Below are 27,159 nucleotides of genomic sequence, written 5' to 3'. Positions count from 1 at the left end.
GCAAACATTATTTTTCCAAAGCAGATTTTTGCCTTCATTTTTTTCAAGCTGTATAAATGGTATTTCCTGTCACATATTTGGACTAAATACCGCACATGTTTGCGATTAGATGGTTAAACAAGAGCATAGATGATATTTAGGCTAAGAGACTCGTCTTACTGACTTAAATCGTCATTAAATGTAAGTTTAATCAACTGTACACCAGCCGTTCTTCTTTTTGTCATTTTTTTTATGCAATTACCTGGCAATAAAGACTATTCTGAAACATTTCAATTACTAAAATGATGTAAATGTCTAGAATATGTGCAAACAGAGGAAATTAATCATAAGAACTAATGAATATGTATAATAAATTCTGTCTCCGGCAATGGGTCACATTAAGTTTACCAATCAGTAGAGAATGTCATAATTAAATTCTTTCTCACTACCACAGTTTACATAAAACTGCCATTAACAATTACAGAGCATGAAGTTTCATTTGAATGTTCCACTAAAATTTGCTATATTATGCTTGTCACCTTTATCCTGTAAAATAAAGTATATATATTTATATATATATTGTAACAAATGGAGGCATTTAGCTGGCAATATGCAGAAAAAGCATGGAAGTAGAGGAAAACATTTGTGCAGTAAAGCACCTAGATTGAATGTAAAGACCTATGTATGAAAAGCAATAGTTTAAGTTTGGTTTAACTTACATGACTTGAAATCCTTCCTCTCAGCAAACAGACAGGGTGTGTCTGAACTACAGAGCCAGTGATGGGCGTTTCCTTTTAAAGAGAAGGTGGGTGTGTCACCTGTCCATCAAGCTAAGGCTGGCGGAGGAGTATCAGGTATAAAAGCTTGTTTATATCATTTGTGCACGGAGACCAATGTTGGGTGAGCTGGCTGGTCCTGAGAGAGAGCTGGACTATGTATAGCTAGTGTTTAGGGTCTCCATGATTGCTGTACAAGTATACGGTGTCAAACATTTACCATCCTGACAATAAAGCACCATAAAAAGGAAGTTGTTGTTCGCGTGGGCTTCTGCAGTCGCGGGCTCTTGCCACAAGATGTATAAATCACTATCTCTGCTGTCTCCCTCCAACAGTCACTACATTGGCTCCCCATGGCCTACAGAATTAAATTTAAACTCCTCACCTTTAAAGCTCTTAATCAATCCTTCCCCCCTACATCTCCAATCTCATCTCTACTTACACTCCTAGCTGCCCCCTCCGCTCTGCCTGTGACCGCCGCTTCACTGATCACCTCCTCTCACACTTGTCTCCAGGACTTTGCCCGGGCTGCTCCCCAGCTGTGGAACGATCTTCCACGTTCCATCAGGTTAGCATCTACTCGCAAAGGCTTCAAGCGTGCCCTTAAGACTCATTTCTTTATTCAAGTCTATTGGTCCTCCTCCTAACTCTCTCCCCCAGTTAGTACCACCCTATTTGTGTCTCCCCCTTTCCTTTAGGATGTAAGCTGTCATGAGCAGGGCCCTCTTTCCTTGTGTGCTCCTTCTACTATTCCATCACCCTCTGTACCTCTTGGCCTGCTACCCTAACCCTGTTTTATTAAGCTTCGGCCTACTTCTCGCTGATTTCCACCATCACTTTCACTCATTGTCCCAGTAATTATTTGATTTGCATTACCATTTTACCTGTGTTTGTGTATATATTTTTGTTCATTTTTGGTTCTTTCTGTATCATGTTGTGTCATGGCTCACTGTTTTTTGTATGTCATGTAGGGTGCTGCGGACTCTTTGTGGCGCCTTATAAATTAAAGATAATAATAATAATAATAATAATATTGTTACACTGGGGAAATTGTTGATAGTAGATATGTATGTCACAGGTTTCTGTCTTATGTGTTTTTAAACCCCAAGGAGATTACTTGTGTTTGGGAAAGATTATCCCAAAGATTGTTTTCGGCTGCAGAAAGAGGCGGTGTAGGATCCCTGGAGTTGTAAATGGAGTGAGTAGGGTGGGCTCCATTTATTAGACTCATTCCAGGGCTTTCGACCTACCAGACACTTTGCAAGTAATCAGGAGTTGCACATGTGAGATGCCTGTTAAAAGACAGTGAGGTTGTTTCCTCTCTCTCTCACTACCTGGAGAAAAGGTCAGAGACCTACTGAGAGACATTATATTTGTTACCTGTACGTTCTGGTATTTCGTGTGTGTGGAATATTAGGTGCTTCCACTTTTGAGAGAGAATTTCTTTCTATACTAGTTAGAGCCAGGCTGGCTAGGATTTATGTTTATGGTTTGGTTATTTTAAGATGCTAAATAAAATTAACCGAGGCACAGAACTGGTATGCTGTTACTTTGCTGCTGCATGGGAAGTGCTGCCATTTAACCCCAAGAGATGGCACCCCTGACCTGACATTCTGACTATATATATATCCCTGAGGAAAGTAATGTACTGAAATGTTAGAATGGATTAATTAATATATATATATATATATATATATATATATATATATATATATATATATATATATATATGTGTATATATATATATATATATATATATATATATGTATATATATATATATGTATATATGTATGTATATATATATATATATATATATATATATATATATATATATATATATGTATATATATATATACAATATATACCGTTCAGCCACAGCTTTCTGAATAGAATGTTGGAGGAAAAGCTGATTGTTAGTTGGATAACGGTACCATGTGTCAAGCTTGTTAGGAGCAAGAGAATTTGGTGACTCAGTTGTATTGTATTATATGAATCTATTTGTATTTGGACCAGGTAAAGTTGTTGCTGTTCTCTGGGATTCTGAAAAGATGCAGGTAATTTCTAGCAGTTGTTTGTAAAGTTGCAGCATTTTTTTTTACAGGCTACCAGGTAAATAATAAAAATAAATTCCATGTCAAATTGTTCAGTGGTATTCTCAGATTGCTTTCATATGATGGTTTCCAGAATACATATTATTTGTATCTTATGAATGTACAAACCTTTTAGTGAATAACAGTCATGAAAAAGCACTATTACCATTTTTCCAACATGTATCTTGAATCTCTCCTGCAAATGATCACCTCTAATAAGCCTAATTAGCCCCATAGGGTGGCACTTGTCTAAGCAGCCCAGGGCTTGCCAGCATAAAGCACAGAGGGCAATTATACAGGCTGAGGTCAACATTTGTAGCTACAGCTTTCTGTGTTATGCTGCTTGAAAGTCCAGAAATAGGCACATTATTCTTTCTGTATAGTTACTGTACTTAAAAAGGTGAGGTGAAAATCTAAGGTTGGCAACAGGTAGTGTGGCAGTAAATATTCGCATGTACAGAGCACAAGTGGGATATCTTTCATGAATTAGGCCATCATCAGAAATGACCTCTAGAGGGACCATCATCAGAAGTGACCTCTAGAAGGGCCATCATCAGAAATGACCGCTAGAGGGACCATCATCAGAAGTGACCTCTAGAAGGGCCATCATCAGCAGTGACCTCTAGAAGGGCCATCATCCGAAGTGACCTCTAGGAGGACCATCATCCGAAGTGACCTCTAGGAGGGCCATTATCAGCAGTGACCTCTAGAAGGGCCATCATCAGAAGTTACCTCTAGAAGGACCATCATCAGTAGTGACCTCTAGACAGTGGCGGATCCAGGGGGGGGGGGGCGATCGGGGCTTGCTGCCGGCGGCTGCACACTATGTGCAGGTCCGTTCGGCAGTGACAGGCAGAGACAGTGTGCTGCCCGGCTGCTCTGATTGTGTTTTAAACACAATCAGAGCATCCGGGCAGCACACTGTCCCTACCTGTCACTGCTGAACGGACCTGCACATAGTATGCAGCCGCCGGCAGCCTCAGATGTAAAAAAGGGGGCGGGGCCTAAATCCCCCCCCCCCCCCCCAAATCGCCCCGGGTAGAAGAATTCTCTAGATCCGCCCCTGCCTCTAGAAGGGCCATCATCAGAACTGACCTCTAGAAGGACCATCATCAGGCCATCATCAGAAGTGACCTCTAGAAGAGCCATCAACAAAAGTGACCTCTAGAAGGGCCATCATCAGAAGTGACCTCTAGATTTGACTCGGAGGCTTGGGGTTATTTTATTTTATATTCGTAGTGATATGCTATTTCTTTCACTGACTCCATTTAACTTGCACCTGCAAGAAATTCAGGAAGACTCAAAGTCAAGTTGTGATTCCCTGATAGCCAGAGAAGCACCTGAATACCTGCTAACATTTCCATTTAAAAATGGTGGGACACTTGACCACACTCCAATTCACCTTGATTTTGTTCCCCTAAAACACCCACGCTGAAGAGAGGATTAAATCGATTAGAGTCCTCCCGTAGAACAGATGTGGGCAATTTAAAATATGAAGTATAAATAACCTGGTACACCATCAGGGGTGTACCTATAATGAGGGAACTCAAGTCAGTTAACTCAGGAAGCAATTTTTTGTGGTGGCAACAAATGAAGGGAAATAATTAATATTAAATGTAAAAAATGTCTTTATGTATAACTTGGTGGCATTACTGGTAGCAGATTTAATGAGTTTAAGGTTTAAAAATTGCATTACTTGGCTGCAACAACAATTTGCATACAACTTATATGTAAATGTTGTAGTTGGTATAATGGATGAGAAGGGTGATAAGTTAGATGCTACTTCACCCCTGTGCATCATCACTATTTAGACTTTTCCAAGACAATGCAATGGTTCATTATCTTATACAGTATGTAGCACATGAGAGAGAGAAAGAGAATATGAACACTTCATTGAAATATAGAAATGGAACCCCCTGTAACTTTTCTGTTCTTACACCTTAGTGATTTAGGAAAAGTGTAGTTCCTTTCTCTTGCAGGGAAAAGTTGAAGTGCTCATAGTATGCACAGAGATTGAGTAATGTAGAGTCATCAATGGAAATTGCCAGTGGTAGAGCTAGTATTGCTGGCAACTGACTGGAGACAAAGGGAGCCGACATAAAGAGGGACTGATAAACCAGCATAACAGACAGGTGGTAGTCAATATGTTTTTTTTGTAGAGTGTGGGAGGAAACCGGAGGACCTGGAGGAAAGCCACGCAAACACGCAGAGAACATACAAACTCCACACAGATAAGGCCATGGTCGGGAATTGAACTCATGACCCCAGCGCTGTGACGCAGAAGTGCTAACCACTTAGCCACCGTGCTGCCCCTAAGGTAGAAGTAATATTATACTATTTGTACCTTCTGAAGTTCACAAACCAATGTAACTGTCCTTAATAGGACACTTCAGCTAATAAAACATCAATGCTTCAAGATCCTGCTTTGATGTCTATTTACCTGCGGCAATTCTTTTGACCTACAGGTTAGACCAATCTAAACCATTATCCGTCTGTTCTGAGGTTGGGACCCAGCATTCTAGTACCAACGCTCTGCCCGCTACTTTGCAGCTCTGGCCAGTGTGATAGGTCAGGGGGAAACATCCCCAGCAATCATGATCTAAAGGAAGAGGTCAAACGTACCAGCCCAGGTGCCCAGTGAAGGGGACCACTAGCAGCAAAAGTTACCCAGTAGGAACCAGTTCTAGGTGTCGGTGAAGAAACCTAGTGATTGCAGCAGCAAGCCTCTCCTACTGCTTTGAGAGGGGCACAATTTGGGATAATGAAAGGGGACAATGGCAAGGCAAGCCCAGCCGGTCCCCAGCAGTATGGACAGGATGGCATAGGAGATCCATCCTGTCACAGTACCCAACCCTAACAGACAATGGGGACAGATTTTGGGGAATCCAGAGAAAGGAAGATGTGCAGGAAAAATAACTGTGGACAAATAGGTGTGATGGATGGTAGGTGTTATATTTGCTAGGAAGATATCATGGGAGGTCAGGCGCAGATTTTGGTCCTTGGCCCAGAGGCCTTTAGCTCTGCCACTGGAAACTGCTGAGAGAAAGTCTTCTGTCATTCTGTAAGTGGCAATAGTGGCACATTTAGTATTACAGGGGAATAAAAGCTTTTACTTCAACTGCCATATTGCTAAGAAACTATTAAATCTTTCTATGTCATTGGTATAGGAAGTATGGTGTGTTTCCCCAAGGATTATGAAGGTATACTAGTTATGAGTCTTAGTTCACAGAATGATTAAGAATGAACTACCATTTGTTTAACACATGTAATTAATTAGTATGTTACTGAAAATTTTCTTTTTTATTAAGATTAAATACCATATTTAAATGCTCTATCCTTGCTAAACTATTAGATACATTAGATTGTAAAATTGATAATAATGATAAACTGGATAATGTAATAATGATCTGAGCATTCTTGGCTGCATGTAGTCATCTCTCAGATGTTGCTACACTCACTGTGCCTACTACATTATACACCAGCGATAGCGCTGTCAGACACCATGAGGCAGGCGCTCAGTTGTGCGGTCTGTTTAATCATAGCATGCTCTGTCTATACCTCTCAGAACCATTGTCTGCAGCATATTGGTTTACACATGGACCTGACACATTGGGATCAACCCCGACCCCTGTACATATATTTTAATTTCTTTATAAAAAATGTTTTTGACTTTTTTCTTTCACACGAGGGTAATTCAGGTATTCTTTAATGAAAAAACAGGTGTTTTATCTATTAAATTCTTTGCTCGTTACAATCTTTTCTCCAGTTTTGAGCGGTAATCAGTGGATCCATTCATGAGAGTTCTGTATAAATATTCTTATTACAGTTTTCTTTTAAATAATCATTTTTGACACATTCCTACACAGTAAGGGTTCTGCTTGTCATGTTGAAAGTTATGTATTAGTGAGAAGCAATGTGCCCTTGCAGCATATCTGGCAATTTAACCCAGATTGTCCCAGCAGCAGTTTTAGTACATAGTTGTATGTCTAATATATAATGATATACAGTTATTCTGATGATTGGGATTGAAACAAGATGCATGTGTCACGAGCCGCGGCAGTCCGCTGCTCGCTTCCTCTGCTGGCGTCCTAGCTGTCACTTCCTCCTCCTTTGTCCCGGACATCACCATGGCAACGGGCGAGACGTTCTCTGCAAAATGCTGCGCCCCGGCATTAGGAGGCAGCCGGGCGCATGCATAAAGAAATTAGATTAATTAGTATTCATTATTAGCCTCCTGGGGCTAATCTCCATGTCACACTGTGAATGGCCAGTGTAAGTATTTAAGGCAGTGAGGACATAGCCTCCTTGCTGGTTATAGCGTTTTGTGTTTTGGTTGCTGACCTGCTCCTGTTCTGGTATCTGTGTTCCTTTGGAAACTCTTCTTCACTACTGTTTGACCTTCTGTTGTGACCCCTGGCCTGTCCTTGCATTCTGCTTATGTTCTGGTTGCCCTGACCCTTGGCTTTGTTATTCGGATATCCCTACTCGCTGACAGCCCGGACCTATTGGCTTGTCCCTGACTACTATGCCTGCTTCGAACCCCTGACCCCGGCCTGCCTCTGACTATGCACTACTATCTTGTCTACCGCCTCCTACCTCCTGCTGCGGTGTTGTATATATGCTTACACTACTCTAGAGTTAAGACCTGGGGGCATCCAAGTACCTGTGAGCGTATCAAACTCTACGGGAAAGGCAGCTGCCATAAGTGAAGACCTCTACCACTAGTTCTGCAAGCTTATATCAATAGCCGCTAGCCATAACAGCATGTATGAACTTCTTGTCGTACTGAGATGCATGTTTCACCGCCATCTTCCTGTCTCTCATTTTCAGGGTAAAGGAGGGTATAGCTCGTAGCTCTTTATCCATCCTGATTAAAGAAACAGTGTATAAGCTTTATTGTAGATGGTACTACACTCCTGAACATTCATCATCATCATCATTTATTTATATAGCGCCACTAATTCCGCAGCGCTGTACAGAGAACTCATTCACATCAGTCCCTGCCCCATTGGAGCTTACAGTCTAAATTCCCTACTATAGACACACACTCACACACATTGATGGAAGATGTTTGCTACAACTAATCTGGGCTTTTGGAGGGCCTAATTTTGGGGCAGAGTACATATTCTTATAAACCCAAAAGATGATGTCACCTATTGCTAAAGATCTATGGATTTTCCTGTTATCTAGCTCACCTCACAATGTATGTAACAATACTAAACAGTTGGCATCTTGAAAATCTTGCACGTCACTTTTATGGAAATAATAACATTATCTACCCGATACATTATCTCCATTCTAAATTCAATGCATTTTGAACTTAAGAAGGATGCACCAGTCCTCAGTCCCCAAATGTAGAAACTCCTGTATTACACTCCATGTTACTCTGCTACAATTTTGAGCTATTACTCCCTAACTCTGTTAAGTAAATTCAGAATTAGAATCAGAGCCAGTAAAAGACTCAGCGGTATATTTACTAAACTATGGATTTGAAAAAGTGGAGATGTTGCCTATAGCAACCAATCAGATTATAGTTATCATTTAACCAAATCTGATTGGTTGCTATAGGCAACATCTCCACTTTTTCAAAACCGTAGTTTAGTAAATATACCCTCAGACTTGACTCTTGTTATGTATTTGACTTTGAAAGCATTAATTTTAAGCTTGTAGTTTTATCATATAGATTACCACTATACTGCTATACCTCTAGCAACTTTCCCAATTATAACTATGTAAAATTAAAAAACAAAACAGTTTTTTTAGTAAATGTTTCTTTATTGAGTTTCAGTTGTAAGAAACAAGTTTACAAAAAAAAAAACAGTCTGAAAGGTCAGATGATCATACATTGTGCTATTTTACATGAGAGCTGTATTCTGTACCACACGTAGGAAAGAGCAGGCTGCATCTAATCTGCACAGTGCATGTGCCACAGGTTGTAAGGTTCTGTTCTACATAGACGCAAACAGAGCAGTGGCAGCTGCTTGTCACTCAGTATATACAAGCTGTCAATTTGCATAGCTTTATTTCCTTAATATTGTCTTTTGTGCCACTAGCTGGCAGTAGACTGCTACATTTCATACACGAATATGTGTAACAAAAATATCTCCAAAAAAAGAAACAAATAAAATGTGTAATGGAACGGCAGGTCTGATGCTATGAAATAAAAGCAAATGCAAAACTACATTAATTTAGCATATTGCAATTACAGAATTAGTGAGCCCCCATATTCACGGTATTCAGGACAGGAATGGGTTACTCGTTGATTATGCAAAAGTCTGTTGGAGTTTATATTTTAATTTTGGAGTGTGGACTGTTGTCATTGTCACTTATTTCTATTTAAAAAAAATAGTTGGCAGACATTGTCTGAAACATTTCAGATAGAAACTACATATAAATGTATTCTCATTTATAATTACATTGCTTTACTGATGGTGAGTACAATTAGGGATACCAGATAAACCGCATACTTATGACTACCAAATTCCACTGGAAGTAGCAATAGTCACTGTTTTTGGATTCTCATGTAACTCGTTTTTATTATCAGCAGCAGCAGTAGCGGCTATTTATATAGCGCCACTAATCCCGCAGCGCTGTACATCAATCCCTGCCCTATAAATTCCTTAGCAAACACACGCACACACATATACACACACACATATATTTATACACACACACACACATATACACACATATACACACAGACTAGGGTCAACTTGATAGCAGCCAATTAACCTACTAGTATGTTTTTGGAGTTTACTATATTATATATAGTATTATATATGTGTGTGTATGTGTATATATATATATATATATATATATATGTGTATATATATATATATATATATATATATATATATATATATATATATATATATATATATATATATTTAATATAGTATATATATTATACATAGTATTATATTGGGTATCTTTACATCTGTATCTACAGCATGAATGTCTACCTGTTTAGTGTATAATATAATAGTCAGAGCTATGAAGCTTCTGATCACCTGTGATCCGTCATCTGTGTGTGACAGATGTTTCCAAATGTGGGCTGGTATCCGTGTACAGATGAGCTCATTGCACCGTGACTGCAGTCTGAACAGACCTGATGATAAAGATCCTTGATCTTTATGGGAACCACACTGTCTGTACCCACTGACATTTTGTTTCAGGTGTCGGCTGGACCTGTAGTGTTTTGGTCAGGCATGAGAATGCAACCAAATGTCATTGGTACAGACAGCACAATTCCCATAGAGATCAATGATCTCTAGGATCAGTTCCAATCACTCTGTGGTGGTTGCTGCATGGCAGTGACAAAGAAATTTGTAAACATGTACAAAAGAGCCAAAGGATTTGAGATTTTGTGTTCTCTTGTTACTTTGCTGCAAGTGGCTTCCTGCTGTGTCTTTTAATGAAATCAGGAGCTGACCTGAATATTACAGCACAAGTCCTATTTCAAATGACTGAAGTTAAGACAAAATCTGGAGGTGCGTAAATCACAGAGGCATCTCGGCATTGTATATTTTGCCCATATTACCAAGAGGTGTGAATAGGCTCTGAACATATACTAATTGTTAGAACTTCATTCATACTTGCCAACTTTCTGACTCTCCCCTCCCTTATGTTATATAATCAAGGAACTAGATTAACAGATTAGTCTCAAAATTGTTTAATGGAAACAATATGTTTTAGGGGGTCTTATGTAATATGATTTTGCAGATTATTTTGCGACACATTCCATTTAATGACAAAACCTAAATATATAATTTCCCTCCTAAAATAGCATTTGCCATGCACAATTTATGCGAATGTAGATATACTTACGATCCCTTCACACATGTATTATTATTATTATTATCATTATTATCGTTGATTTGTAAGATGCAACAATGCTCTGCAGGGCTGTACAGTTGGGGAAAACAGAGCACACATAAATACAGGGACATACAATGTAGACAAAATAAATTCAGATGTGAAAGCAAAGAGTGGGGGATGGCTGCTTGTGAGATAGCTAGTGGGAAACGGGTAGAGCAGAGACGAGGAGCGAATGGAGCTCAGGTTGAAGTATGGGACAGTAATGGGGGTGTAGTATATGTGGGAGTAGGGTAGTCATCTAGTCCCACCTATCCAACCGCTGCTTCAGGGTCTCTACCTCTAGCACATCCTCCCCTCTACTCCCACTGATGGGAATCCACAAGGTTCTGTTGTTGGTCTGCTGCTTTTTTTACTGTACACATCTTCTCTTAGTGAACTGATTCACTCATTCATCCTCCAGTACGACATCTATGCTGACAACAATCTACCTATCCTCCACTACCTCTCGACTATCTCTTGTGACTAACTGTGTCTATGCTATTTCAACATGGCTGTCCTAATGCTACCTAAAGCTCACAATATCCAAAACAGAGCTTATAATCTTCCCTTGTCCCAGAGTCACAACCTCCACTCAAATCTCCGACGTGGTCAACTACGCACCTGCCTTAGTGTCACCCTGACTGTCTTCTGCTTTACTGCTTATATCCAGGATAATATTTATCAGGTATTCACATATAACAGTAAACTATATCTAATTATTTAGACACATATACACATGTCAAAACCAGACCAGTTCACCGGGTATACCCATACCTTGCTGATTATAACCAAGCCATGATATCACCTCTGGTACCAGATATAATCTTGGTGTAGCTCTGGCTGGCAGTTTGTGGAATACGCAGAATTGTATGGACCTATTGAAAAACTGAGAGGGAGACCAAGTAATGAATATAATTAACCCCTTTTAGTTGTACAGGAGACTTGTGTTAGGAGAGATTTACTGGTAACTGTGCTAACTAAATCCAAAACACCTCCATGTTACCTAAAAATATGCCCATAAACTAATTATTTTGAATTAATTAACTAATATTAAAAATACTTAAAACAACATTTGTTTAGTTTAGTCCAGTAGGAATGTACTATTGGAAAATAAGTTGGGAAATACATGAGAAGAACATTATCACACTGGTGAAGTCAGCTTGGCAAACTGCTGCAAAACCTTTGATAAATGAAGTCCTGAGTCATACAACTGAGAGCATGTGATCCTTTGTAAAAATCAGCAGTAAAATGCCACAATGCAGATCTGACAGTACCCACATGGTGTTCTGCATTGTAATCTCTGCAGGGTTTAATAAGTATTGGCCTCATTAATGCATTTGGCAATCTTGGTATTACTTACCTTGATGTATTGCTTATTAGCAATAATGATGTCTGGTTTCTCAGCAGCATTTTGACACTCGCAAAGTGCTAGCAGGATCCAATATGTTTGTACAGTGAGATGCTTTTCTGATACATATGCAAATTATGTCTAAGTTTAGGTAAAGTGATCTTCTCAGCTCATTAAAGTGTGCCAGTCATGACGTTTTGAACAATCTATCAGTAATAGTATAATAGTAAAAAGCCTAATTGCAAAGTAAAGTTATTATTAAACATATTGCGAAAAATCAGCTATAAAACTCTACTCTTCCCTCTTTGTATCATACATGCCTCTGGCCTTATTAAATTAGCTTTCGGAGTGGAGAGATGTTCCTGAAACATTAAACATAGTTAAGTTGTAAACCATAGCTCCCAACATATCCAGTCTGGTATCCAGGATGTGACCACAACCACTCCAAACAGGGGGGTAGGACCAGGTGACTGCAGGGGCATTGATGCGTCAGTTTGGGTTCTGAGATGTCCCGGAAGTCGGAACAAAAATCACCTAGAATCAGAACTATCCCACCTAACTCGTGACAGTTGGGCGGTATGTGTGAACAATTAAGTCACAATTGAACAATTGCATGTAGTTCACAAAAACTACAATATAGTAGTCAATGCTTTACAACATTTAACTCCTTTTTTTAAATCAAATATTTTTAGTAAGGTTTTCTAACAAAAACAGTAGAAGTAAAAGAAAAACATAACATATTTCCAAAGAGTGTTACATTCCACATATATATCGAAAACATATTAACAACTCCAAATATCACATTTACTAGTAAGATACAAGCGTGGCACATGGTTGGTTATAGAAACTGACAGTTTGTTACATTGTATATGGGTCCTCAAACTCCATATAGGGAGGATAGTAATATTGATTACAACCAGCTGGATACATTTGTGAGAAGAATCGGTTAGTGATGTCTAAAGTGCTCATGGGGGTTTACCCAGAACAATCCCCAGAACCGACCAGCGATTAATTAATATTCAGATAGGATCAAAGTCTGCAGCCACAGAACGAACCGCATTCCTTGACTTCGCCATCTAGACCATACTTTGTAATATTTTGGCAGGTACCTTGGGACTGGTAGGTGAATCGCTCGTCTCTTACAGCTACATTAACCAGAGCCACTCAGGCACCGAAGTCTGGCCCCTCCCGTGCCATCCACACTCTAGCAATTGCAACCTTGGCTAGGGCGAAAAGATTAAGAACATATCTGGTCGCAGATCTCCCCAGCAGCAAATCAACTCCCAGACCAATTATGCAGGTCTCGGGGTACAACAGTGGAATATCGATACCTGTGTCTTGAATACACTCCACCACCTGCGACCAAAAGTCTTCAACCACAGGACAGCCCCAGAGTAGGTACCAGAATGTAGCGGAGCAATCCCCGCAATTAGGACAGTTAGAGTCGGATCGGCTACCCATCTGGAGCAATCTGTGGGGAGAGTAATAAACTCTTTGTAAAATATACAGCTGAACCTGCCTGGTACAGGTGGTGGCCTCACGAGCGCTGTCGAGCACACAGGTCCAGTCCTCGTCAGTCAGTAGTCCCGGGTCCAGTTCCCAACCCCGTCGTAGTCGAGCCAGGTCATCAGGAGTTAGCATGGAGCGTACATTGGCATATAACATTGAGATGGTCTTTGTGGAACCTACTCACTTGAGGAGTACATGGAGAGGATCCGAAACAAATGTCAGATGGGTGCTACCAAATTGTGCCTTCAGGGCGTGACGTAACTGTAGGTATGTATAAAATAAGTTATTCATTAATTGAAAATCTACTTATAACTCTGCAAAAAATTTGAGGGTGCCCCCAGAATATAATTGCCCCAGAGAAATAATACTCACAGCCCGCTATCTGGGAAATAGTCTTAATTTATAAAGCTCCGGTAGATTGCTATTAATGGGGTATCCACATCCAATCCAGTGGGTTGCAATGCCCTCCCCTACAATGTTCCAGATCATTAAAGTCTGCTTAAGTAGTGGTGGGACCATTCTAGTGACTCTTATGCCCAATAGGGACTGTATGGGGGGGTCTGTCAAACCCTGTACATCCTCTAAGAAAACCCATGAGTTTAGCTGTCGGGGAGTCCCCAATCCATTCTCCGAGATGAGCCTGTTGTGCAGAAAAGTAGTAGGCCCTGAAGTCAGAGACATTTAACTCCTTTTAGATACTGACACTGCTAAATTTTAAGTATAAAAATAATGCATAAAATAGATTTTAAAATTAAGAAAGACAGATTAAGCCTCATTTAAAAACCAAAAACTTGCTGCGCAAATGCTCTTTTGTGACATCACATATTTACTTTTGCTTTAGCTATGTTTTAGGAGAAAACCATAAAGGCGGAAATTAACTTGAAGTAGGTTGGACTTTGATGTTACGTATTTACTCTTTCCACCCTGCACATTTTCCAGAGTATCCACAAACCCACAAATGTAGTCTCATCCCCCAAGTTTGGTTCCAAACATCGCAAAGGGTGTGTGCAACATGAAATCTCTCCGCATTTGTGCTAAGGGTAGACTGCATGGGAAAATGCATTTTAATGCAATTGATATATAGTTCACGTGTGGTATATCCCAATTTAATATGCACTGAGTTAATTCTCATATCTTACAAGCAGCACAAAGGTTTTTCCAATAATTTCAATGGGGATCCCAGCATGTATGCTGAATGAATCTCCCTTCAGATGGATGGGAGAAGCTCTTTAAATTAAAAATACATCAAACTGGTGAGTGTGACAGATCAGCCCTACAAACTCCTCAAGCAGTACTAGTGCTAGACAGGGATACAATGAGTGTGGGGTCTCCTTCCAATAATCAAAGTCAGTTCCAGACTAGACATCCAGGGTGCTGGTCTCTACTAGTGACAGGGAAACCTGCACCTTGGTTCCGTCATAGGAGATCCTGTCCAGCCGGGTGGGTGTGAAGCCTCAGAGGTGGGACCCAAAATAATAGTGTGTCCCCTCCTTGAGACCCACAATGAAAAGTGCTGCTGCTCTTCCTGGGTTCCCTGAGCTGTGGGTACCAGAGCAATATTTCTACCCCAGAGGGTCCCACTATAATGGTAAATGGTCCATAAAATGCAAATCCATTATACTAAAAATGTAATAAAATGTAAATGTGCCATAGACCTGACTGTTAGATGAACTTTTATTGAAATGGAAAACTCTCCAAAATCTTATTCACCAAATAATAAAAAAAAATTTTGTTTTTGTTTTCCTACAAATGGGGGGCCTGATTCATTAAGGATCTTAAATGAAGAGGTATCTTATTTCAGTCTACTGGACAAAACCATGTTACATTGCAAGGGGTGCAAACTATTTTTCTGTTTTGCACATAAGTTAAATACTGACTGTTTTTTCATGTAGCACACAAATATCAACTTTAAATTTCAGTGTATAAATAAGCTATCAAGTATTTGTGTGCTACATGAAAAAACAGACAGTATTTAACTTATGTGCAAAACAGAAAAATAGTTTGCACCCCTTGCAATGTAACATGGTATTGTCCAGTAGACTGAAATAAGATACCTCTTCATTTAAGATCCTTAATGAATCAGGCCCGGGATCTTCTTCATATAATTCAAAGGGAATATTTTCATATTGTAATCCAAAGGGATATGTTCCATATTTGTACTCTAATAACATCCATAAGTGACAACCCAATTCCTCTGTTCAGAGCACTGGAGCAGAATGAGAGAAAAATGAATTGATTGGTTGGTTGAGCGGTTATTGACATTCTCAATCACAACGAGTTTCCCACACTAGCTGCAATGTGAATGACCAACAGTCCCAGGGACTTCATGATTTCATCAGGCAACAATAGAGATTATTTGATTCTTTATAAATGTGGGGGGAAAACAATTATGGCAACATGTAGCTCTTTTCATGACAATAGCTCATTAATTTCTATAACCCATTCATTTTAATGGGGTTTCTACATATAGTGGATAAGCCTATTGAAATGAATTGGCCATTGGTATGAAGGGGAAAAATACAGCATAAGGTTGGTTAAAGCACTAATGTTCAATCATAGTTGGTATATACACAATGAGATCCCATAGAGTTCAAAGGACTTTTGAATTTAGTGACATGCGTTAATGCACTGAAATGGAACAAGCAGTATATGAAAAAAAGCATTGTGAAAGCACGCAGACGCAAGTATGAATGCAAATGGGTATGGTTACATAGAAAAGGATGATTTTTATTTTTACATGCTTGTAAATGCATCTAAACACAACAAATTATATAAAATATTCACAATACGGTTTATATGTTTTTTTACTTGCGTTTTAGCATGCATGTAAATACCAATGTCTGTGTAACCTGAAGGAGACTTCAGTTAAACTATTAAAGCATATGGGGTGTGGCCTGAAAGGCAAGGCAGATGGACCTGTGACGCCTTCCTGTCATCACTTGATTAGTGCACCTAGACAACCTTCTGGCTCATGGAGAAAGCTGCAGGATTATTTTCCACAAAAGCAATGGTGCACCTGAAAACAAGAGGGTGCTGAAGATCCCATAAGCCTCAAGGTGGGGGAGGAGCAAGCCTTAGTCCCCACTACAGACATGGACTGTTTCTAGAGAAATTTTCGAGACGCTTATTCATACAGCTCATCGGAGGACAATAAAGGACGAAAGAGCAAAGGCCAAAGTAGAGGGATTTAAGGCATTCTGGTCCCACATGGAGAGGGGCATATCTCTGCTGAAAAAGCAGATTTTGATGTAAGTTTCAGGATGGGAAAGAAGATGCTGTCATCAGATCTAGGCTCAACAGACTGCCAGAAGATGCTATTAGATCCATTACATATTATAGATCCAACTACTGACTCTTAGCTGATTGCCATCGATAGCCCAAGCCTAGGGTAGTTTGTATTACTATAAAATCAAAGGAAATATTGCTGGTGTAATCCTGCACTATGCAGTTTAGCAGCTCAGCTGTTAAGATCTCTTAAGAATTGTTTCAGGTGACACTTCACCTGGTCACAAAGGCCATAGATAGGGGTTTCCATTCAGATGTAAAGTGCTTAAGAGCAGAAAAGTCCTCTCAATGTCTTGCCTGGCAGAATAGTTGATTTTCTGCATGGTCTATGTATCCTAGCACCACCCAATCCTTTGTAGATACCAACCAGCAACAACAGTCCTTGCCATGAAATTACGGACACTAGACTGCTTGCCATGAAAGATCACATTTGCTTTTCACTTTATATATCCCCTATAAGAATTTGCTGCATATCTCTGTAATCACAGACTTTAAGTAGCAGTGAGGGAGTGTTAGTTTAACTGCATTTGTTATTTGTATTTGCCTTTGACTCACACGCCATTTGTTGTGGTTTATTATCACTACATTTCATCTTCTATTTTACAGCCACACTTCGGCTTCACATATATGTTGTGTATTGATTACTTGTCAATTTATTTTTTACACTGTTTTTCCTTTCCCTTTCCCTGTTAGTTCTCACCAAGAGATGACCATTCAAACTTGAGTCAGCTACAAGCAATTGAGACAAGATATGATATCTACTTAAAGGCTATTACCCCCTTGTTAGCCTACTGGCATCAGGGTTATATTCCATAATATTAATGGTGTCAATAATACTGTAAAGTGAACAAGGCTATTAGCTACACTCATAATGCTGCCAATAATCACATTTTCTAACCTAAACCATGGAGTAGCATGTTTGCTCAAACTTTGTATGTGCTCAATTCATTCAACATGAAGGGGTAAATGTATCAATATTGAGAAAAAACGATTTGCCGTCATTGTTTAAAACCCAAATTTTATTAAGGGCAAACTCCATCGGGTTACAGATAACTGCAATAGTAAATTAAGTGGGAAGCTTGGCTACATTTTGTATTGGACAGAATGGATCATGTTGGAGGATCTGTATAACATTTAATATAGTCGGTTCATGGTCAAGTTGAAGTTTCCTTTTCTGATCTCTTTGCCTGTAGGCCGGCAAATATAAAGAAGGCTAAATAAATCTTTACTGTCAGACACATTTCTGCCAGTCGGGATTCCGAAAATGAGGTCAGCTGACGCGTTTTTCCGTCATACACGACGGTTTCATCAGAAGTCTCAAAAATCAGAACAAATTATCTCAGAATGTCCAGCGAAAGATGCTATTGTTGCCAAGTGGAAATACCCTCCGCCGTCTACTAAATTAACATGCCTCTCATGCTATATATTTCACTTTTCTTTCTTTCCTTTCTACTTCGTATTTAGTTTGCTTTTGTTGGTTTGGTTTCCTAATTAAAATACGGGTTGACTTACTTTAAAATTGGATTCGCTTACACGCCTTGTTTCTACATATGAGCCACTGTGGGGTTCTCAGTGAAGCATATTCCTCAATGGCTCATTGTCAACTTAGTCTGTGCATTTTTTGAGTGTTCCAATAAAAAAAAAAATATGGGGAAAATATTCAAAGCATATTTCTGTATTTTTGCTTTAAGATCACTGAGCTGTAATTTTAGTTGTTGTATGCAAATTTTTCAAAGTCACAGCATCTGCTGTGCATTTAAAGTCTTTATATTTAGATTTAATTATTCTTATTATTATTACTTTATTCTTATACTGCACTGATGGCTTACAATTAGAAACAGCATATTGTGCATACTAATGTACTTTGCGAGGAGCAGTATTATTTATTACACCAGAGTTCATTTTCGTTGAATATCTTACTGCATATGAAATCATGTGCCAGGGACAAACAGTACAATATGCACTTTGGAGGACTTTCTATTTTAGTCAGTGAACAGAGGAAGTTGCTTTATTACTGTACATAAAAATGATTTAAAAAATTCTACTTATTGGGTTATGTCTGTCACGAATATGGCAGATCCCGATTAGTGGATTCCAATGTCAGGTGTCTTAGTGAGAAAAGTTGTATTGTACATTTAAGCACCTCTGTGCTTAAATGTACAATATAGTATTTGAGTCTAGGGACTTAAATAATAGCAAGTTCAGAGCCATATAAGAATTGTTGCCCAACAGCCAAGGGTCAGGAGGCAGAGAGGTAGTTATCCAAAGGCCAGGGGTCAAACACAAGAAGGAAGCCAGGAAGGTAGAGGATAGAGAGTGCTGGTTCACATAGATATGCTCAATAAACTAGCAAAGTGCTGTTTACAGGAAGCTTCTTATATAGGCCTGGAACTCTGGTAACAAGCCTCGGGTGCTGGCAACTCGCAGCTGGTCATTAGGCCATTCCTTGATGCAGGTCTGCACAAATGAAGTGATAATAAAAAGGCTGCAGTAGGCTATTAACTTAGTCTTTTCTATACAGAGGCTGTAAATTTTCAACCAAGTGGCAGCACCAAAACCCTCCTGGGCATTGGTGGTGTGAGGCGGCACCATGTTAGAAAAGAGCCGCGCACACCGCAACACACCACCAAATTGTAACTCATAAGGCTTAACATTTTGGCTGCCACATGCCAGTTAGCAGTTTAGTGGAAATCTCCTTTCCATAAAGTGTTTATTAAAGTAAAAAAAAAAGAAAAGAGATGTGATTTTAAACGTTCACCTCTGCATACTGACAGTGAGGCTATCAGGACATATGAGACAGCAGGGTACGTCCAGGTATGTCAGTACTTGCACAGGACCTGACACTGCCATTGTAAATCAATATTTTCTCATCAAAAGCTACATTTTGTTTTACTTATTTAACTTGTCCCTCAATGTCAGTGGCATTCAGTACAAATGAGAGGGGAGGGGGGAGATGCTGCAAGCATTCTAATGCCTTAGAAAGAAAACTATTGCCGTTTTGAATGGATAATAAAAAATAAGATAAACTATGTCACTACAACGCTATGTCACTGTAATTATAAACATTAAATATAATGTTTTGCTAAATAAACAAAATGTTTGAAAACAGAAATTTGTTAAAATAATTATTTTTTATGAAGGACATGAGTTAATATATTTAGGATTTCAATAATTTAGATCAGTGGGGATCAGTGATCTAGACAATAACCAGACCATGTACTAGTCGTGTGCTCATTAAAAAAAGTAACTGCTGCTACAACGCTGTTTTTAGATTTATATTTGTAGCCAGGCATCAATTGCTCTTATTCTGTATTTGTTACTGGTTGACTGGTACTGCACTTTGACCCAATCTTTTTTGATTGATTTACACTGCTTCTTATTTTAATGCGTTATACTATTGCTGTCAAGCTGATAGTAGTTGTTCTTCACCCTGCAGTTGCCAAGAAAACAAGTTTGTTTCCCCCCCAAAACATTCATGGTTACATTACCATATCTAACTTAATCTGTCACCCTAAATGCTGCGTATTAACCAGCTCTAGACTGACCATGGAAAATTTGTTGCAGGCTAAAAGCGCCATATGATAACTCTAACTTGTTGTAAATTTGTGTTGGAGGACACAGCCCAAGGTTTCCTCTAAAGAAGCGAATCCAATTGATCTGATTTCTGCCTGTTCGATTGCTGGAACACTGTTAAAATGTGAAGGTGTGAAACAGTCCTGGGGGTAACTTTATCAAGCTGCTGGTTTGAAAAAGTGGAGATGTTGCCTATAGCAACCAATCAGATTCTAGATATCACTTATTTAGTACATTCTACAAAATGACAGCTAGAATCTGATTGGTTGCGAAAGGCAACATCTCCAATGTTTCAAACCTGCAGCTTGATAAATTTAACTCCTGCAGTTCAACTGTATTACAGGTAACCTGTTGATTTGCTCTATGTTCAGGGTCCCCAGTAGAAATGTAGGAGTGGTGCTGATCGGATATATCAGCCACTAATACCATAAGAACTAGAGTAAACTGTAACTAATAGAAGCTTACATGTAAGCTGCTATGACTGCAGATCAAAATAACACAATTTAAAGGGCAGATTCAGTTTGACACGGTGCCACGATGTGTCTATGGTACAGTCATCAGAGATATCGCCTCAATGTTTTTACTAAAATCTACACCGATTTCTCTTGCTTCTAACAAAAATGAGCGGAGGTTTGTTACCGTATTGGCGTTAATGTGCGCACCTCAGAGATGAACAGCGGTACCTTGCGGCCAGTTGAATCTAAATGTGTTAGTGTGGAGAGGAGATCCGTCAGAGCCTCCCTCAATGCAGAGTGTCCTACATCCTTTACCTTTTTGTATCTACTAAAGTACATTAATAAACGTGTGCAAACTTTAATCATATGGACTCCTCATTAGCTATTTAATATCAGCTCAGATTACAAAAAGACTAGTTCATATTGGCTGTGAATTATGGCATGTGAGGACGGTCATTTTTCACTCAACATGTGTGAAAGCTGTAGACATCCTGAAGGGCAAATTTAAACAGGTGATCGAATTTGCATTTTTATAAGGAGAAAGAAGAAAAGGTTATTATTTCATCAACTCTACATGCTATGGAAAAAGAATAACATATATATGAACAGGGGAGGGCTGGCAAATTTTAGCCCGGGGAGCAAGACTCGAATCTGCAACCTTTTAGGAACATTTTAAAGGAAAAAAATGCAGGTGGCCCATCATCATCATCATCTATTTATATAGCGCCACTAATCCCACAGCGCTGTACAGAGAACTCACTCACATCAGTCCCTGCCCCATTGGAGCTTACAGTCTAAATTCCCTAACACACACACAGACTAGGGTCAATTTAATAGCAGCCAAATAACCTACCAGTATGTTTTTGGAGTGTGGGAGGAAACCGGAGCACCCGGAGGAAACCCACACAAACACAGGGAGAACAAACAAACTCCACACAGATAAGGCCATGGTCGGGAATCGAACTCATGACCCCAATGCTGTGAGGCAGAAGTGCTAACCACTGAGCCACCATGCTGCCCAGTGACCTAGCCCAAGGGTCACTATGGGACTGTCAGATGCCACCATTCCCCTGTATATGTATATATATTCTCTTTCATATTATACTGAAAAACCTGACATGACTGCTTAGCTTGAACAAATAGAACTCAATTTCCATTATGGTTCCAGATACAATGGTTAGCACTGATTATGGTACCTGTTGCATAATGGCCATAAAATTATTTTCAAAAGATCCATAAACTAGGTGACTATTATTTACATAAAGAGGACATTATATGTATAAGCTGTTAATACACCAATTTGGACTTGTTTGGCTGTCACTTTTGTACATCCTAACAACACTTGTATAAAATAATAATAATGAATGTTATTGCACCCGTTGCTCATTACAGAAGGATGCATAATGCAGTGTAGAGAAAAATATTTACCTCTTATAAACCATACTGTTGTTGGAAAAGATTTGCTTCATTTACATAACAGGACCCAGCTGAAACCATATCAGCATCGAGACCATCACTGTGTCATTTAAAGAGACTTGCTGCTAAATTATTGATACCACAGATCGGTTCTATAGTTTGAAAGTTAAAGTAGAGATGATAAGAGGAAAAGCTGCATTTCTTTAAAGAAAAAAAAAATAATTTCTGGTTGCTGTTCTGCTCATTCATCATGACTTATGTATATGATAATAATAGCATACTTTGCTATTATGTATTATGGCTCCAAGGAAAAACAGCTTTGTAGCCATTAATGGTGCAGCATTAGCTGCGTTAATATTTATGCATATGGCTGTTTCTGATGGTAGAATGTCTGGGGCATTTCATTATCGTGTCTGTTCATTTTCCATTACACAGGACTGATAAACAGGTTTTTCGTAAATGGAGTTTTTTTTTCCGCATACATTTAAACGCAGTCTCCAGCAGGGTTAGAAATTATCCCCTTCTACATTCTGTTCCTGAATATATATTCAGTTTTCTATACAACAATCAGGGTAAGAATGTATAATATATTTTTAAATGCTTTAGGAATGGCATACAATTACATGAGAATTATAGGTGAGCTCATAAATAAAATACAGACAGTCTTTATAACAGAAGTGTTTTTATATGTGTCAGATTGCTCAATGCATAGGATGTGTGTAGGCTTCCTAGGAAAAAAAAACATTGTTCATTAACAATGAAAATCAAAGCAGTGCTTTGGCCTAAATTGTATGCTTGGAAATTAGCAACTATAGTCATTCTGCAGCAAGCCTGTAATAAGACAGATTGAAGAAACAGCCTCAGGCACTATGATTTGGGGGTTTGCAAATTGTTATAGCATATTGGAAAACATGCAATTCAGAATGCTTTTGCTGCCCTTGTTCCAGCTAGTGGTTTATGAACTTTTAAAATATTCTATGTTGTTAAATACATTGACAAACCCTTGAACTGTGCTTCCTGTATACTATTTTATGAACATTTGTCACAGTTTGTGCTGCACTAATATATTAAAAAAACGATTTTAATAATAATATTTTTCCACAGTGTTTCCTGTGCCTAAATGGTATTTTCCCCTAAACATATTTATTTTATATTCCTCCCACCCCACGATTAACAGACAATGGGAGTCACATCCATGGGACTCCCGTTACTCGTGAGATTTAGCCCTTATACTTGGCATTCTCCATGCAGTTCAAATGAATTTGCTCCTAATGTTTGGGCTGCAACACTCTAGAGAAGAATGCTGCTTTCATGTTTGTTCCACTACCTGCTAATAAAACACCAGTAATCAGAGCAGATTCTACTGTGTGGAATCCGTGGGTAGGACCTCCAGTGTTTTACTACACACTAGGGGTATATTTACTAAACTGCGGGTTTAAAAAAGTGGAGATGTTGCCTATAGCAACCAATCAGATTCTCGTTATCATTTATTTAGTACATTCTACAAAATGCCAGCTAGAATCTGATTGGTTGCTATAGGCAACATTTCTACTTTTCAAACCCGCAGTTTAGTAAATATACCCAATAGGGAGGGAGGAATAAGATAAACAAGTGTCTATTCTCCTATGACACCTGAAATAAATATTTTACATAACTGTTGGTAATATGTTCAAAAGATGATATTAATTAAGATGTTTCTTTTATTTCCTAGACAATTCAAAGATCAAATTATCGATAGAAAATGTGTTCAACAAATCCGGAAAATTGGGTGACTTTTGATGATGAAAATCCATTCCAATCTCCACAGAAATCCCTCATTTTTCCTCACAATGTTTACAATCCGAATCCTAAATCAAGTGGTCTTCAGTTGAGCCTGTCTCATGAAGAGACAGCAAGTGCTTCTAACTCTAACTCCACCAGTCCTCACACATCTCCGATAATTGACTTCTTTATGAGTCCTGGTCCTCCAAGCAACTCCCCTCTTTGCACGCCTATCAAAGACAGCCCTGGCACACCATGCACTCCCAAACTAGGGTCTTATAACTTGTACCCTATTCCAGAAATATCTTGGACCCAGCCGAATGCATTGTCGGAGGCATCCAATCTCTTGACAACAAACCATAAATCAAGTATTCTATCAACTTCAGGGATCAATGGTGAAAATCTGTCCACCTTTAAAAGTAATAATAATTTAGATCACTTGTCAACTCTCCATTCAAGCCACTCTCAAAGTGACTGTACCTTCTCCAGCCCATTTTGGAACAGTGATGTCACAAATATTTGTTCTTCAACGGGTGTATGCACTACAGCCGACTCTCATATAAAAGACATGTCTGCAAAACAGGAATATAACACAATGGAAAAAGAAACCTCTAATAACCAGAAAAGTCTTAACCAGTGTTCTTTCAGTTATGTATGTGAAAGGCTTCAGCACTTAAACATTGACCCACCTGACAGTTTGAAACGCCAGCCTGTCTGCGCCGAAAAAAGAAACACATCATTTATTCCACAAAGTCTCTTTAGAAGTCAGAGAAAAGATGGGTGGCCTTTCATGTTGAGGATACCGGAAAAAAAGAACATGATGTCTTCGAGGCAGTGGGGACCTATTTACCTGAAAGTTCTAGCTGGTGGAATTCTGAAAATGTATTATGAAAAGGGCCTTGAAAAACCGTTCAAAGAATTTCAACTTCATCAATTCTGCAGACTTTCAGAGCCCAAACTAGAAAACTTAGGAGTTTCAGATAAAATACACACTGTTAAGATAGAAAATGTAACTTATGTGGAAAAAAGGAAATACCACCAAAAATTTGAAGTAGTCCATGAGGCAGAAATCGAACAGATGTTAAAATTGGGAACCACAGATTACTATGATTTAATGGACTTTGTTGCAACAATGGAGGAGGAGATGCTGTTGCTCCCGCCGGTTTCAAAGCAAAAGAAAACGTATGAGGAGCCTGAAATGTTATTGGAAATAGTGGACAATTTTTGGGGAGAAGTCACCAAGGAGGGGAAAGTTAAGGAGAAGGCAGTGATTTGTCAAGTATATTGTCTTTGTTTTATTAATAGCGGCATGGAGTGTTTTTTAACGTTAAATGATGTTGAACTACAAAAATTATCTGACAGCTATTTTACAAAGGAGCGTGACAGATTATTGATTAATATTTCTGAATATCATTTCCACAAGTGCGTTAAAAAACATGAATTTCAACAGTCCAGGATAGTTAAATTTACACCGTTGGATGCGTGTAGGTTTGAGCTCATGCGCTTCAAAGCTCCTTGTAGTGTACAAGAACTTCCATTTTCAGTTAAGAGCTTGGTTGTGGTACAGGGGGCGTATGTGGAACTCCAAGCTTTCTTAAACATGTCCAGTAGTGTTGTGGCTTCTCCACAGATTAAATGCTGTGAAAATGTCACAGTCTACTTCCCAGTACCTGCACAGTGGGTGAAAGCACTTTGGACTGTTAGCCTCCAGAGGCAGAGGTCCCTTAAGACAAAGATGAATAGAAGAGCTTGTCTCGGGTCTGCATATGAAATAGAATCTGAACCAGTAATACAAGTGACGATCGGAACAGCAAAATATGAGAAAGCATACAAGGCTGTCGTTTGGAAGATTGACCGGCTCCCAGATAAAAATTCTAGTAAATATATCTTTGCTCTGTTCAATTATAAGACAGTTTTGCACATATTTTTGAAATAATTAGGGGCATGTTCAATTAAGTCACAACATCGCAGCTGCGCATTTTTTTTGTTATTACGGTACCGCAACTTCGCAGATTTCCCTTTGCAACCCTTCGGGGTGCGAATGGAAATCTGGGGTGCTGCGGTAATGCGAAGTGCCTTCAGGTCTGTGCCGGGGGGAATTTCGTGCTTAATTGAATATGACCCTAATAGTTTTATACTGTACCACATCGTACAGATGTCTGCCCTCCAGCCTTGCCCATTGATAGTGAGCCAAACAATAAAGTTTTTATGAGGTGCAAAAGTGGAGTAACCCATAAACGCCAGAGATTTGCTTTCATTATCTAACTTCTACCAGCTCAATCAAAATTAGTTATTGGTTATATAGCACATTTGCACTTTATCGATACATAAACCCCAATGTGCTCTTATAAAAAATTAAAAAAATAAATCTATTTACTGGTGAAAAGATCAAATTGGAGATCCCCTAACTTGCACATGATCTGTGTGCCTCCCTTGACTCCAGATTTTTTCTACTAGCAGATTACTGTGATATCTGGAATTGTGATTGATCCATACTTGCCAACCTTTCCTCTTTGGCTTCAGGGAGATTCCAGGGGAGATGGCTGTGTGTGTGGGGGGGCTTAACGAATCGCATCATCAAGATGACGCGATATTTGCGTCATTAAGCCCCGCAACTTATCTATTGCGCGGACGAGAAATGGGAGGCTGCCCTACTATCCTGGGAGACCAGGAGGTCTCCCAGAAATGCGTGAGTTTCCCGGACATTCCGGGAGAGTAGGCAACTATGCGTTAAGGAAAAGCAGCTAATGAATCTCTAGAGACTGAAGTGTATTTTACATTTCTGTCTCCATTACTGAAGTCATGTTGTCTTACTTGTCAGTCTTTGATTAAATGTTGGTCTCCATGAAAATGGCCAACTCCATAGGCATCAATACATGGACATAGGACACAATTTCTGAACTGTGTCATCATGCCACAGATGGCTTGTACTGCCAACCACATCTTGTACTGGCTCAGCATCAGGGAGAATGCCAGACTCTTCAGGAAGTGAGGGAGATCACCCCTATTTCAGGGAATCTCCCTGACATTCAGGGAGAGTTGGCAAGTATGGATTGATCGCTTTAGACTTTTACTCAGTAGTTATGTGTTGCCATAAGGCAAATTTCAC

The 27,159-nt window shown here is 39.2% G+C and overlaps 1 protein-coding gene across 2 annotated transcripts in view; it reads left to right on the top strand.

Annotated features, from left to right (window-relative positions):
* Window positions 1–27,159, top strand: part of STON1 (stonin 1) — a 60,213-nt gene that overhangs the window by 22,427 nt on the left and 10,627 nt on the right. For both annotated transcript variants that reach the window (XM_075204098.1, XM_075204096.1), the window contains one exon: window positions 24,001–25,927. In XM_075204098.1, the coding sequence (XP_075060199.1) occupies window positions 24,031–25,927 (1,897 nt within the window). In that variant the 5' untranslated portion in view covers window positions 24,001–24,030. The remainder of the gene's footprint in view (window positions 1–24,000; window positions 25,928–27,159) is intronic.

The sequence above is a fragment of the Mixophyes fleayi genome, chromosome 3 (assembly GCF_038048845.1).
Source record: "Mixophyes fleayi isolate aMixFle1 chromosome 3, aMixFle1.hap1, whole genome shotgun sequence".
NCBI classification, from domain to species: domain Eukaryota; kingdom Metazoa; phylum Chordata; class Amphibia; order Anura; family Limnodynastidae; genus Mixophyes; species Mixophyes fleayi.
This window is presented reverse-complemented; position numbering and strand designations above follow the sequence as displayed.